General features: G+C 40.8%; 1 protein-coding gene across 1 annotated transcript in view; it reads left to right on the forward strand.

Moving 5' to 3' along the window:
- MED27 (mediator complex subunit 27) overlaps positions 1 to 15422 on the forward strand; it is a 230786-nt gene that overhangs the window by 187494 nt on the left and 27870 nt on the right. The window contains exons 5-6 of the mRNA XM_003407504.4: positions 2440 to 2547; positions 12731 to 12772. Of these exons, the coding sequence (XP_003407552.1) occupies positions 2440 to 2547; positions 12731 to 12772 (150 nt within the window). The remainder of the gene's footprint in view (positions 1 to 2439; positions 2548 to 12730; positions 12773 to 15422) is intronic.

The following is a 15422-nucleotide window of genomic DNA, read 5'->3' on the forward strand; positions in this document are numbered from 1 at the left end:
TCTTTGAAGCCTGCATAGCAATGCGGAACAGTGCTTATGCCATAATTTTAAGTAAACATTTGATTTGAAATTGTAGATATAGTCTCATTTATAACTGTGTTAAAAACTCAGTAGCCATACATCTTTGGTAGTAAAAAGATAGAAGAAAATACACCAAAGTATTATTGGTAATTATCTTTGGATGGGAAGACTATGAACAATTATTTTTATCCTCTTTTTTCCTCTGATTTTATATTTTTCTATAGTGAGCATGTATTAGTCAACTTTTGTAGTATTAGTTATCCTTAAAAGGAGCCCTGGCAGCCCAGTGGCTAATAAACAGGTCGGCAGTTTAAATCCACCTTCTGCTCCTTGGAAACACAATGGGGCCGGTCTACCCTGTCCAGTAGGGTTGCTATGAGTCAGAATTGACTCGACAGCAATGGGTTTAGTATCCTGAAAATATTAAAATTAACTTTTAAAAGCAAAGTGGGTTTTTCTGAATTTCGTCTAAGAAACTTGAATTTAACAGCTAATTAAAATCAGCTAGATTTCTTGCTTTGTTTAGGAAACAATTGCTTAGTTATCTATGCTTATTAGCAAAGAGAGTTAAAGTGTACAGTTGGAAATGATGGCCCTGTTGGAGGAGGTATCTTGAACCTCCACTTAGCCTAGTAAAAGGGAATTTATTTCAGTGATTATATAAAACCAAACCAAATCCATTGCCTTTAAGTCGATTCCAACACATAGCAACCCTGTAGGACAGAGTAGAACTGCCCCATAGGATTTCCAGGGAGTGGCTGGTGGGTTTGAAATGCTGACCTTTTGGTTAGCACTTAGAAACGCTGAGCCACCAGGCTCCAGTGATTATATAGTAAATTACAAAACTAATAACTATTGCTTTCCCTCCTTCCCTGACTCACTAATCTCCTTCCTCTTTTCCTTCTTTCATTTCTTTTTTCCCTTCCTTCTGAAGGAAGACAGAGTTGCTGATCCTACCTTTCACCGTTTATTGGCATCCTCAAACAGTAATTTTCAGTTACACAAAAAAAATGAGCCATTAAGTGTTACATGGTGTGGCAGTATTTAAAAACATATGCTACGGAAATAAGATTTTTTATTAATATTCTCTGAAATAAATGTGTCATATTTTTTTCTTACCCTGTATATATTCTATACCAATTTAGGGATACAATAATAGAGACATCAACCTAACGCTTGAGGTTATTGAAGAAACCAATTGTTAGGGTGGTCACTGATTCCCAGGGCTAATCAAGTAAAGAAGAAGGTTGTGTAAGGGAACAGGCAGTTGTAAAACTGCAAGGAATGGGGAAATAAGGAAAGGATGGTTGAAGGTGGCTTCCCCGGAAACTGACTGCAAGTTGAAGTTGAAGGATCAGGATGTTGTTTGAGGCTGAGGCTCTTGTCTTACGGGGATAGACAGGGCTTTCTTTCACCTAAATTCTGTAATGTCAAAGTCTTGTTGGAACAACCAGACCACAGACCTTGGATTGGTCTGGCAGGATGTGCCTCTAGGGTCTCATCTATGCAATGAAAGGAAGAGGGTTAGAAAAAGATCAGAAGGGTTACATGAGCCCCAGAAGAAAGGAAAGCACTGTTTCTTTTCTTATTGCTAATCCTATTCCCGCAAACACAGCAGGTTACTTTTGCCCTGGCATATACGAAGCTGTGCTTTTTGTAGTTTTTTTTTTTTTTAAATCCATAATACAATACATGCTTATGTTCTAAGAGAGTAAAGCACTTAATTGTATTTCCAGGATTGTGTTTCTTTTTTGAAAGTAAAATTCAGTTACTTGTCTTTAAGGTCACTTTATTTGGTTTATATCGGGTATTATAAATGTGTGGTTCAGCCAGCGGGTATTCGGTGTTGTCTGCCTATACTCTCTATATTGTAGTCTCTACATAGTTCATAGATGTACATAGGGCCAAGACATAATATGAAAACAAATGTACTCACTAGATGGTAGAATGCCAAGATTATAGGATACCCTTTAAAGAAAGTAACCTTAAGGCGGGTGGGGCGGGGGAGGAAATTTTACTTTATTCAGCAGATAGTAAACATGTGAAACTTATCCTGAGAGTTTATCAACTAAAAATATGAATAAGTTCAGGGTAGATAGGTGAGTTGAAGGAATCATCTTGAAGGAATTGTAGGTGACTTGAAGGAATCATCTTGAAGGAATTGTAGGTGACTTGAAGGAATCATCTTGAAGGAATTGTATGAAGAACTTGCTGTTGTTGAGAGTTTGTTATTAAGTGTTTTAGGATGATAGCATTACAAGGGGTAATGCCATGCCATCTCTCAAAATGTCCTTTGCTGCATCTTTCAGGAAGAGGATGGATAGAAGATCATTTCTTCTTCTTACAGTTTTGCCCAGCTTGGTGTGATTTGCATGTTACAGCGTAAGCTTTCACGTTTTCATGCATGTGTTTTGACAGGTGACTTTGGGAAAGGTGTTGAAGGTGATTGTAGTCATGCGAAGTCTGTTCATTGATCGAACAATAGTAAAGGGATATAACGAAAATGTCTACACAGAAGATGGCAAGGTAAGCCTTCTGGAGTCTTTTGTTTTATTTTGTTTTTTCTTTATTTCCAGTATCCCAGAACAAATGTAGTAGAGTCCCAGATGAATGACATTAAAAACTAGCAATCATAGCTGAAATCATCAACAAGCGTAGATATGGCAGCATGAAGATGAACACTTGCAGGAAAACATTGCATTCTCTCTACTTGCATTTTTCATTAAGCTCCTGCTTTTTCTTCTAAGCCTTGATGCCTTTAGTTGAATTTCTAATTTATCACCTTAGACCCTAGTTGCCTCATTAAATGTGTCTTCTGAGGAAATGGATTTTTTTTTTTTGGCAAGTCTAGCAGCGCATCAATAGCCCAGGGTTCAGCATTTTGCTTTTCCTAGAACCATGAGGAAAATTCGAGTTAGTCTGATGCACAACTCAATGACCATCTTCTTCAGTGAAACTCCCAAGTAGCCCTCAGGAAGTTGCTTATCTACAGTAGCACATACTGAATAGCTGCCATTGAAAAAAGGCAAGTTATTTCCATGGGTGATTTGTTCCATGGAAAGTTCGCCCATGTGAACCACTAATTTGTTTTGCCTGCACACGCTCCGAATGGCTCTATAGAGAGCATCAAAGGATGCTAATGGGAACCGACAGCCTTCATTTGTTTGCTTCCAGAGTGTAATGAGCACTCTGCCTGAGATACCCTTCCCCCCAGACTCAGCCCTGGTCAGTTTCCAGCACTAAACTCCCATCTCCCCCACTCTCAGGAGCTTTCCCTTCTCCTCATGAATCCCATTAAAATTTAAAAGTTTGTTAGTACTAGCACTCACCACCCAAAAGCCACATTATAATGAGGATAACAGTCTTCAAAAAAAGGTGATAAATGTGGCTTAGCACATAGCAGCGTGTTATACAGAAGGTGTGACTCATGAAGTACTGCAGTTTGTATTTTGAACAAATAAGCCAGCATGCACACATTCCACATGGGAGTTGTCTGATGTTGGGAGCTCCTGTCGTTCCAAGGACTCTGCCGAGTTCTCTTAAATATCCCTGTTGATAACAGCTCGCTCTTTGAGGAGAAACTTCTTTTTTCCTTTTGAAAAAACCAAAAGGTCTTTGGATTAAGTGTGGAGAATAAAGTGGATAGTCAAGGCAGGTATGATCTGTATGTTCGTGATTAACACACCCTGAAGGGAGTTCCAAAAGAGAAATTCTAAATTGTTTATCAGCAGCAGAAGCCACACTGGGATAGTGTGTACCCTGCCAAAGAGACCCTGGGTCAATGGTCACTTAGAAGTATGGTTCTTGTTGGTTTTTTCAAGGTTTAGGACTTAAAAGTGAATTGGGGAGATGAAGAATAAATACATAAAAAGCTAAATAAGGAAGGACCATGCTACAAGAGATACCAAACTCAGGATGCAAATGAAGCAAGGTTTGAATTTAGATTATAAGAAGGAATAGAGATTTTTACCTATGTTGTGTGGTATCTTTAATGTAATATTTATTTAATTGAGTGTCCAATACTGGAAGTGCCTGAAAAAATACATGTAAAGCACTTAGCCCTTTGCCAGCTAGTAAATAACTCAATGAATGATAACTAGTATTTTTATTCTGCATTTAAAACAAAGAAGTGGAAAATAGCCTCATATACTTCAGATTTTTCTCTGATTATGTCTTCTCGGCTGTTTAGACAGTTTTTTCTTTCCCATCTGCCCCTTGACTCCCGGGTTCCCCAGAGTTCTCTTCCTCCTCTGCCCATTCCTCAGTTATGCTTCTTTCATGTGTCACCCACACAGGGATCACTTGCGATTTGTTTCAAAACCAGACCTTTCCTCTGAGTTCCAGACCTGCATTTCCAACAGACCCCCTGAATGTACCTCAATTCAACATGTTTAAAACTAAGCTCATTATCTCTCTCCTTAAACTGAGTTTTCTCCCTCTCTTTCTTACCTTGGTTAACTGTACCATCACCTAATTTCTCACCCCTTCCTTCCCCTCACCCTCCATATCTAGTCTGTCAGCAGGTTCTGGCAGTTCTCCCTCTTAAATAGCTCTCAGATTGGGCCCTTCTTGTCCATTTCCACTCCTCTTAAAAAATCAGCTGAATAACTGCACTAGCCTTCTTCTCACTTCTAACCTCCAGTATTACTTCCCTCCCACAGTCTGTCCTTCACTTTGCTTCCAGAGCAGTCTTCCTAAAATATACATCTAAGCATACGATTCTCTTGCTTTTCACCATCTCCCAATTGCCCAAAGCAGCCCTTCCCAAAGTAGGAAAGTAGGATATTAATAGACGTTAGATACAAAGCCATCTGTAGTCAAAAAGTTTGAGAAACACTAGGTTAGAGAGAGTTCAGTAGGTTTTTTTACTGTAGAAATTCTTAGAGCCCTTCGTTTACTTACGTGTCTTAGGAATCTCCAAAAGGGATATATATAGTATGCAACATTTTCCTAACTTCTTGACCACCAAATTCTTTTTTTTCTTTCTTTATTTTTGGAGCATATTATGACATTGGCATTTTGCAGACCACAATTCTAGAAACTCTGGCTTGCAGAATAAAATTCAAACTCTTTAGCAAGGCATAGCTTCCTTTCTGACCTCATCTGCCATTACTCTCTACATACATCTCATCTTACTTTCCAGCTTTACATGCTACTTGTTGCTCCCAAGACCTGCCAAACTGTCTCACATGTTTGCACATTCTGGGCCCTTTGCCTGGGATGGTTTCCCTTCCTAGTCCACCAGACAGACCCCTGTTCTTCCTTTAACACATGGCTTACTCATCCTGTCCCTAATTTCCCAGGGCTCTTATAGGAGCACCGTGCTTATGAACATGGCCTCTAAGGATGGCAAGTCTGAGTCTGCCTCTACTTAGAGTACAAATTATCATTATTAATACATCCATAGAACTTTGAACAATCTTTTCTGAGTACCAGAGTTATTATAGCATGAGTCTTCATTTACATGTCTATCTTGCAGTTAATATACTGACATTTATTAGCCTGGTAGGGCCTGTGCCAAGCAGACACTGCCTACAGTGGTTATCAAATTGTCCTAACAATGTTATGACATAGTAAGTACTGCTATCGTATTCATTTTACGGATAGGAAAACTGAGACCTAGCATGGTAAAATAACTTGCCCACGGACACACAGAGCCAGATCTCATAACCTGAATCTATCAGGAGCTCCTTGAGGGCACAGACTCTGCCCGATGACTCTGTATCCCTAGATATACCTCGGTACCTGTAAAACAGTAGAAGCCCAGCAGGAAGAGGTAATGAATAAACCTACAACACATAATTGGGATATGAAAAAGTTTTGGCTGGAGTGGAAAAGTAGAGAACCAAACATTAGAGATGGGAACGGAAAGAAGCAGCAGGAAATGAAGTGGTAAATAACATCAAAGAATAAAGCATGGGGACGGACGCACGCACGCACGCACGCACGCAAGTGCACATATTTTCCTGATCAGAGATGAGCGTGGATTCTCTGTTCTTCGGAGAGAAATCAAGTGTGTGTTTAGGGTCCTGCATTCTATAACTCTTACCACAAATATGATGATACAGCAAGCTGTTTGTTCCCTTTTATGACTATATCCATGGGCCCAGGTGGTAAGCAGAGACCCTGAAACGGAAAATAGCAAGACCGAGAGGAGTGTGCTGCTTTAAAGGCACGTTAGCCACATTTGGTAGAGCAGCTTCCAGATAACTGCTGTGCCATAATCTAATCCTAGCCAATTTGACTAGCCTTTGTTTTTTTCAGAGCACTTTACAAAAGATAAAAATAAAGCCATTCAGACATTACTAGTGTTCTATTTCAAGTACTCATACTGGTATATTTGTGTTAGTATGTATACACATTCATGCATCAGCGCATTAATGTGTTGAAATGTCTGGCACATCCCCAAAAACTGTATGGTTTGGAAGGGGCCATTGGAGCCCAAGGAGTGGTCTAAAATGACAGGTTGTTGCTTGCAGTTCTGCTCTTTGGAAGATGGAGCCCTGCCTGCATTTGCTGAGTTGGTGCCTAAGTGGTTGCTTGACAGTGTTTTGCTGCAGTCTGGGAGACAGCCACTGATACAATGGGTGTGGCTTGGAGAGCCTTGTTTGGGCTGATACCGAACTCAAACCAAACCGTTTGCCAAGTAGAGTCGATTCCAACTCATAGCAACCTTGTAGGACAGGGTAGAACTGCCCCATAGTGTTTCCAAGGAGCGCCTGATGGATTCTAACTGCTGACCTTTTGGTTAGTAGCCATAGCTCTTAACCACTATGCCACCAGGGCTTCTTATGCCATCGTCTGTATCCTCTAAACCTACAGTGGTGGCTCAGCACCACCCCCAATTTCCAGAACTAACAGGGCTTTTCTCCCATCAGAAACTCAGCACACTTAGCAGTAACAACTGCCACCACCATCCTAACGGTCCTGTCTCTTTACCTGTGGTGCTTCTTTTTGATACTGAGCACCGCTAAACTAATCCAGCTAATAAAAAATAAAAATGCCTTTAAGACTTGTCGACTTGCAATTCATTGTAATCGGGGAATAGCAAAGAGCCATGACTCAGCATGTGAAGAGGCAGGATTTAGGATGACTACCTGGCTATTGTCCTGACTTTGTCCCAGTCAGACTTGCCTGAAAACTTGTAAGGGTGTCTCCGTTGGATTTATCTCATTAGGGGAACGCTATAGCTTCATTAATTAGACCATATCAATAAAAAAGGCAGCTTTTAGCCTCCTAGCGTAAGAGGAAAAGAAATGGTAGTATCAAAGGAAACCTTCAAAGACAGCGAGAGCTGTCTCCAGGGTAATTTCTGATCCCCGCATTCTTCCCACTTCAAAGTTGTATGTGTGTGTGTGTTTGGGTCGAGGGGGCTGGGGGAGGCTTGAATCTGATTTCTCTAATAAGTGTTGTCATCAGCCCTGTTTGATATTAGATGCAGGGAACATTTTGATTTGTTATAGCCTTTGAAATTGTTCAGACGACCTTCAGAAAAATGGCCTCTTGTTACTCATGGGGGGAAGGGTGAAGGCTGGGAAAGGGGAATCCACTCTAATTCATATGCAGGGGATGCCCTGAAATTGTGCTTTCAGCAGGTTTTTAGTAACAAATGTATGTCCTGATTGAAAAGGAGAAGTTGAAGAATAATAGACCTGTAACGCTGCATTCCCTTTTTTACTCTCCAGGGGAGGTTGGTTAGGTTTAGGATGACTAATGACAAGCTTAGGATTTTGTAAACTTGTAACCATGGAGAAATCCATTACCATTGCTGGTTTGTAGCCTTATACTGACATATTTATCACCTGTTGACTTTGAAAGATAAAGCTTCTAAATAAAGACTTGAGAAGTTGAAATCCCTCCTGAGGCTTATGAGTTTTATTTGGAAGTGTCAGTTTTGGATAATTTATAATTCATTACAGTTTTCTGAAACAAGTAAAGTATTGATAACTTCCTGATAAGCTGCCAAAATTTTCACTTGCTGCCAGATGAATCTTAGCAGCAGTGATTGTCAACACCAGCAGGCCTCAAAGCAGATTTATATTGTTGAACTTTGGAGCTTCCCCAGAAGAGCTCTGTGAGTGGCAGGTGAGAGGTGTTCAGAATCAGCATTCCCGTTGAATTCTAGCTGAAAGGCAGTCTTCCTCCAAGTTTAGGCACTGGGCCTGTGGAGACAGTCCTGGTTTTGAATTCTCCACCACATATTAGTTATGTGACCTTGGGCAAGTTGTTTAACTTCTCTGAGCCTCAGTTTCCTTATCTGTGAATTGGAAATAATTTTGTTGTGCTCATGTTGTTGTAGGAAGGATTTAAAGACAAAACAGTGCAGATAAAGTGCAGGGCAAATACATATCAGGAAATGGTATTGAGATAGCCCCCACAGTACCGTATTAAAAATCCTATTTTCTTTGCTTGGCTTCCTCCCGGCCCCCCCGCCCCAGCTTTGCATTTGGATTCTGCTTTTATGTAAACCCCATTGCATAAATCACTGCCTAGCATGATTAAGAATGTTGCTCATGTAATTTGTATGAACTCCCTACTTGTAAACTCCTTTAAAAGTAAGTGACCTGCCCGCCCTTGGCAAGCAGCCTTGGCAGCGTAAGCTCTGACTGACTCCATTTCCTTGTACAATGAGACAAATGTGCCTTTCTTGTTCTCCCACCTTGGTCTCTCATTTACTGGCCGATACAAGTCATGCCTAGTAAGACCCTGGGTTTCCACTGGGTAATATCTCCTGCCCTTGCAGGTTAGAATAGGCTAGAATTACCTTGCCTACTGATGTCAATTCGTTCTGATTTTTCTTTTTGTTGAATAAATAAGATTTAGCACTATTTTCACTTGCTCTTCTGTTCATCAGGAGGTTTTTATCCTGAGAGCAGATGTGACTATGTTAAAGCAGTTGGTTATCTGTGAGGTTTGTTTTCAGTTTACTTGAGAATAGACCACGTTCCCATCCCTGAAACATGAATTCCAGCCCTGAGCTCAAGAGGCTGCTCCTAAGACTGCAGATTCAGCTACCAATTACCATAGGTTGACTTTTCCATTTTAAGATCTTTCTCATGCTTGTCTGGAATCTGAGGGGTACTTCACTTTCTTTTTCCCGACACTATAGTTCAGAATAATTTGTCGTTCATTAGGCTGAAGATTTGCAGTTTCCAGAACGTTCTTTTTTCAATATTGCAGCCAGCAAAAAAAAAATTAGTAGCCATGCCCGCCTTTGCAGCATATAAGCTGAAGCTAATAAATATTCACTTGGATTCATCCTGGCTCCCTGAAATGAATTTCTGAAACCTTCCTGGCCCTGAGGAGAGGCAGGGCATTGACTCCAGAATGCTTGTTTAAATGGCTTTCTCTGGCATAAATCTAGCAGAAAATCAAGTACAAACCACCTGCTGTGTGTTCACTGCAAAAGAGAGAAACCCATTGTTATTGGATCCCTTTCTTACCAATGTGCACCAGGTAAATAGACCATATTGTCTAAAATTTTTCTGTTCCAGATGGTAAGAACTGTTCCCTAGGGTACTGAATAATATATTTAAATTGCCTTTTAAAAAGAGCAACGTTCTCACTTCTAGTAGACATGGTTTGTTTTGAGAATCCACAATTAAGCTGGAGAGTCCATCTCTTAATTAAACCTATACATACTTCCTTCTGTGTGATTTTTATTAAAACATTTTTCAGACACTAAAGTTTTTTTTTTTTTTTTCTTTTCTTTTTTTCGTCTTTTGAAAGAAGATTATAACTTTAGTATATGTGCCGATTCTTCCTTTTCAATTTCTTCGGGCTCTGTGTTTATGTCGTGGTCTGCCTATGTATGATGTTAACAGTCAGGAAGGATAAACAATGGAGAACTTCAGAAGGAACAGCTGTGGGCTTAAAATGGAAGGAGAACTACATTGGTTCCAAGTTCAGACATTGATGTTACTCCTCTTAAAATTTAGACCTAAAATCTTTGGCATCTCGCTGTTGTCTTGGCAGTGATTTGGTAGAACTAAAAGATGCAAAAAGTCATTCTTATTCATCTTGCAATCTCTGAATAATCTTTAAATGCTGCATTTTTTAAGCCCTGGGCTAAACTGCTGCACTACAAAAGTAATGTGTCCTTCCAAATGTGGTCACCTGTCCAGTGGTGGTTTTCTTCAACAGAGTTGATAATGTAGGGAATTAATTTCATATGTTTCTGTTGAGGTTTTCTTCAGAGTTATCTGGAGGTAATGTGTCACTTTCTCCCCTACAAATTGTTAACTTGTCAAGTTAAAATTCTAATGCCTAAAGATTTTTAAAATTCTTATTCCCGTCAGTTGGTTCCTGTGGGTGAACAGTGACTGGCTAAAACACCACCTTTTCTGAAAAGCAGTTTGGCCAGAGTAGCCAATTAGGACGCTTTTGTGGAAATCTAAGAAAGAGATGATAAGGAGAAGTAGATGGATTCGAAGTTATTTTCCAGGCTGAATGAATGAGTGTGTGGTCAAATCTCTCGCATTATTTATACCAGACTTGGGTTAAGGAAATCTCCAGCCTCTCCAGCAGGAGCCCTGCAAAGGTCTGGGTTAGCCTCCTCCTGATCATCTTAGCCTTCTCTATTGTTCTGAACGTTTTCAAACTCAGTGATGTTTATATGAAACTAGTTTTGAACAGGAGAAGCCAGTGAGAATTGAATGTGTGGCTTGTTCCTCATGTAACTTTACTTTCCAAGGAATTTTTCAGAAAGCCAAGTTTTAGTGTTTTCCTCCAAATAGAAACAGAATTCTGAAGTGTCCCATGTCAAATGAAACACTTCACTCCCTGTTTTCTTAGAGTAGTCTTCCTGTCTGATTGCTTTTCATGTTCTCTGGTGCTCCAAAATCAATAACGCAACATACAGGCATAAACAGCCACATCTCAAGTTTCAGCCTTGACCACTGACCAACCTCAAAGACAGGTTCCAAGAGGCCCATCGACCAGGTGTTTCAATTTGCTCGAGTCTTGAACTCATATATTGAAGTTGGCTTTTTAGCACCCATGGGACACCCTCATGGCTTCCTCTTTTATTCTGCACTATCCCTTAGCTGTCTCTCAGCACTGTATTGGGGTAATTCTTTCCTTGCCCTACTAATTCCAAACTCTTGAAACAATGACAAAGCATTGATCCTATAAAACCAAAATGGCTTTTTTAAAAATGAACCATTAAAGTACCCTGTGCATGACGAGTGTAGCCGAGGGAGGACTGGTCTGGGTTTACTAAAAGCTGTAACCACATTCTCTCTCACAGGCCTTAGTTTCCACATTTGCACAGTAGGGGGCGCCCTAGGTTAAAGGTTCCTGACCTTATCTGGTATCACAGTTAACCTGCTAAAAAAATTAAAAAACAAACCAAAAAAGCCGAATAAAGAAAGAAATAGATTCTTGGGCCCACTCTAAAGCTGTTGATTCACTTGCCCTGGGGGGGGACCAAGGAATGCATATATTTAAAAAAACAAAATCCCCAGGGGCTCCTGATACTTAGTCATGCTTGAGCACCACCAGGCTAGATCATCTGTAAGAGGCCTCTAAATGGGCTGTTTAACAGCTCTGAGCCACTGTCTTGTCATCTAGAATGTAAGATTGTTAATGGGACCGGCCACAATGGCTTGTTCTGGGGATTAAATGAGAGAGTGTGTGTGGAGGGCCTAGTGCAGTGCTGGGCACTGACAGGTGTTCAACACCTGCTGGCGGCTAGTTTCCCTCCACTCAGCGAAGACCTACCTTCCGTGTGTTAGGATCTGTTTCTGGATGGAGGGGGGTGGGGATTGGAAGGCGGGGGAGTAAGACAAGCCTCTTCCCTCACTGAGTTTATTTTCCTGCGGGCAAGACAGATAGTAAGCAAATCAACAAAGATGTAATACACTATCAGGTAGCTTTAACTACTATGAAAATTAAAATTTTTTGAAAAGGTAAAGAGAATTAAGACAGCAGGTCCTGGGGGTAATAGATAGGGTAGCTGAGAAATCCCTCTGTGATCAGGTGACATTTGAGCTATAGGAAGTATGGGAGGAGTCATGTGAAGAACATTCCAGGCAACATGACAACAACAAAAACCCATTGTCCTAGCGACCCTATAGGACAGGGCAGAACTGCCCCATAGGATTTCCAAGGAGCAGCTGGTGGATTCAAACTGCCGACCTTTTGGTTAGAAGCCGAGCTCTTAACCATTATGCCACCAGGGCTCAGGGTATGGTAAATGCAAAGATCCTGACTCTTGAGGCAGGACTGACCTTGCGAGAGAGCCGGGGTGAGCAATAGGGAGGGCAGGAGGAGTTGTGGTTAGAAGTTACCGCAGGGCATAGCTCAAAAGGATCTTGGAGGCAACGAACACCTCAGTTTGACTTCTCTCTTTATCCTGTTTTCCTTCATTTAGTTTCTTTAAATCACCTTCAGACTGACAAAGAGGAAATTCAAGCAGGAGATTTAAGATCCTTTTCAACCCTGAGATTCTCTTATTCTATAACCAGAATGTTTCATTTTTTGTTTTTTCAAGCCTAGTAAGTGTAATAGTGAAAACCCTGGTGGCATAGTGGTTAAATGCTAAGGCTGCTAACCAAAAGGTCAGCAGTTCGAGTCCCCCAGGCGCTCCTTGGAAACTGTATGGGGGCGTTCTCCTTTGTCCTGTAGGGTTACTATGAGTCGGAATTGACTCATACAGTCCAAATTCTAAAAATGATGTTAATCATATTTTTATCTCTTTTCCCTCCAGCTTGATATATGGTCCAAATCTAACTATCAAGTGTTCCAAAAGGTAAGTTTTACTTTTTGCTTCTTAGTTAAGAGGCATTAAGGAAAATTTGAATGCTTTGTAAGCATTCGTCTCAAAGAGAGGCTTTTCAAAAAGTGAAAAAAGCCTGACAAGAATGGCTACTCACTGTATGATTCCATTTTATGACATCCTGGAAAAGGCAAAACCTGGGGACAGAAATGAGATCAGTGGTTGCCAGGGCTTCGGGTAGGGGCAGAGGATTGACTAACAGGGGTCCCAAGGAGACAGATTGGGATGATGGAAATATTCTATATCTTAACTCTGGTAGGGATTACATGACTGTATATGTTCATCAAAATTCAGAGAGCTACCTACTTAGGAAAGGTGAATTTTACTACATGTAAATCATACCTCGGTAAACCTGACATTATAAAAAATCAGAGACAGTTGAGTTGCTCTAAGCACAATCCACACAAGTTGTAAACTGTTTCTCAGAGCCCTAGTGATCTATGCAGGAGCCTTAGGGATGGGCTGAAGGAGGCAGGTAGCTCTGCCCTCGCCCTGCCCCAACCTGTGCCCAGTGTGCCCACTTTAACCAGAATTGCTGTGGCGATGTTTTGTTCATATATAGGGCTTCCTCAAATTTCTGTTTGAGAAAAGTTAGAAAAAATGAATCGTGACTAGAGAAAATCCATTTCCCACAACTCCCGATGGTGGAAGGGTCCCCTTCCCTGGACTAGCTTAATACTTGTGGCATATGAGGGTTTCCACTACCCCCAGCAGCTCTCAGGCAGCAACTGGTTTTATTTCTTTTCTATCCTCTGTCTCTGCTTCTGTCCAGTAGTACAAGTAATAGAGAGTTGGTTCCAATTTCATTCATTCCCTCATCAAGTTCAACAACAATTATTTATTGAGCCGCGTTTCCATATGCCAGCCACTATGCTAAGGTGCTAGGGGTGCAGCGGAAGACAAGACTGACAAGAAAGTGTAATAAGTAAGTACATATGATAACTCCAGGTTGTTGTGACTAAGAACAACAACAGGAGGGTCTTCCTTCCAATTAACGGTAATCAGAGAAGACCTTTATGAGGTGAAATTTATACAGGGGCTGGAAGAGTAAGAAAGAGCCAGTCATGTAAAAAGCCACAGAAAGAAATTTCTAGGCAATTGAAACAGCAGCCCAGAAACCAGGGCTGGGTTCTAAGAACTGATGGAAGCAGATGTCCCTGGAGCACTCAGTGGGCAAGGAGGGAGTGAAGAAGAGATGGGAGGCAGAGCCCAGGTCATGCAAGTCCCTTTAGGCCCTGGTAGGGAATTTGGATTTTATTCTTAATTCAGTGAGAAGCCATGGAAGGGGGTAAAGCAGAGGATAGACATGATTTTGAAAGGTTGGCCCAAGTTATTCCCACAGTGAGTAATAGTTGTGTCCAGGTTGTGCCAGGCAGCTTAAGCGTAGGGCTTTTGGGGTTGTTTGTTTTTAGGTGAAATTCACATAACATAAAATCAATCGTTTTAAAATGAACAATGCATTGGCATTTACTACATTGACATGTTGCAGAAGCACCACTTGTATCTAGTTCCAGAATATTTTCATTATCCTGAAAGGAAACACCATACCCATTAAGCAGTGAGCTTTTCTATCAGAAGAACATACTGGACCACCCCTCAGTGGTGCTTAATTTACATCAACTCTCATTCTTTCCTGAACCCCTGTATAATGCTTAGGGTAAACAAAAGATATGGATGGAGTTAGGGAAGTGGTTTGAGGCTGAAAACCACAAATTTAGGGAGGGTATACGGCTGCTAACCAAAAAGTCAGCAGTTAGAATCCACCAGCCGCTCCTTGGAAACCCTGTGGGGCAGTTTTATGCTGAAACTCTCCACCGTCTGCACCTTTTCTGTAAATCTAGAACTGTTCTGAAATAATAAGAAAACTCTGGCCTTTCGTCTTCTAACATCCCTTTACCCAGATGATCTGTCTGAAAACATAATAAGGAAAACAACCTCCCTCCCTGCATCCGGACCCTAAAAGAAGTGTGTAGTCATGTGTAGGTTTTAATGCAGTGAACTACATTTGTATTCTTAGCGTTCTTATCCAGGTGACCATAAAAAAAAAAAAAGACCATACCTAAGGTATTTCCTTGTTTCACACGCATGAAGTCCTGGCCTTATCCATGCTAACTCTCTTAATGATTCTTTTTTGTTTTTTTTTTTCCTCCAAAAGCAGCTGGTTGAAAAACATTCTAAGGAGAAAGAGTGCTGCTCATTATCCGCATCTTGTTTTGCTGTGATAGTGAGGAACATTAAGGCAGTTGTTTTGTCTTTAACTTGTTACCTTAGTGTCCTCTGTGGTATTGCAATGAGTTCCTTCTCGTGGCGCCACAAAAGGCAGTGAGGACTTCGTGAGAGCAACGAGTACTGAAGACTCATTACCTGGTATCTTAACAATGGTCCAGTTTCCATTCAAATTTCCTTCATAAGGGAGGGGGCTTCCACATGCTTGCCTTTGCGTATATTTTTTTGAAGTATTCTGTGTAGTATTAAGTATTTCTGAATGCAAGCAGGAAGTTTATTAGGAAATTATAAAATGTGTGGAACACAGATTTGGTGAAGCATAGATTTGGAAAGACAGTGGTATATTTTTATTTTACCTCCCCTAAAAATAACCTGCCAGGCATGCTTTGTATATGTT

Source organism: Loxodonta africana, chromosome 9, assembly GCF_030014295.1.
Source record: "Loxodonta africana isolate mLoxAfr1 chromosome 9, mLoxAfr1.hap2, whole genome shotgun sequence".
In the NCBI taxonomy this organism is placed as follows: Eukaryota; Metazoa; Chordata; class Mammalia; order Proboscidea; family Elephantidae; genus Loxodonta; species Loxodonta africana.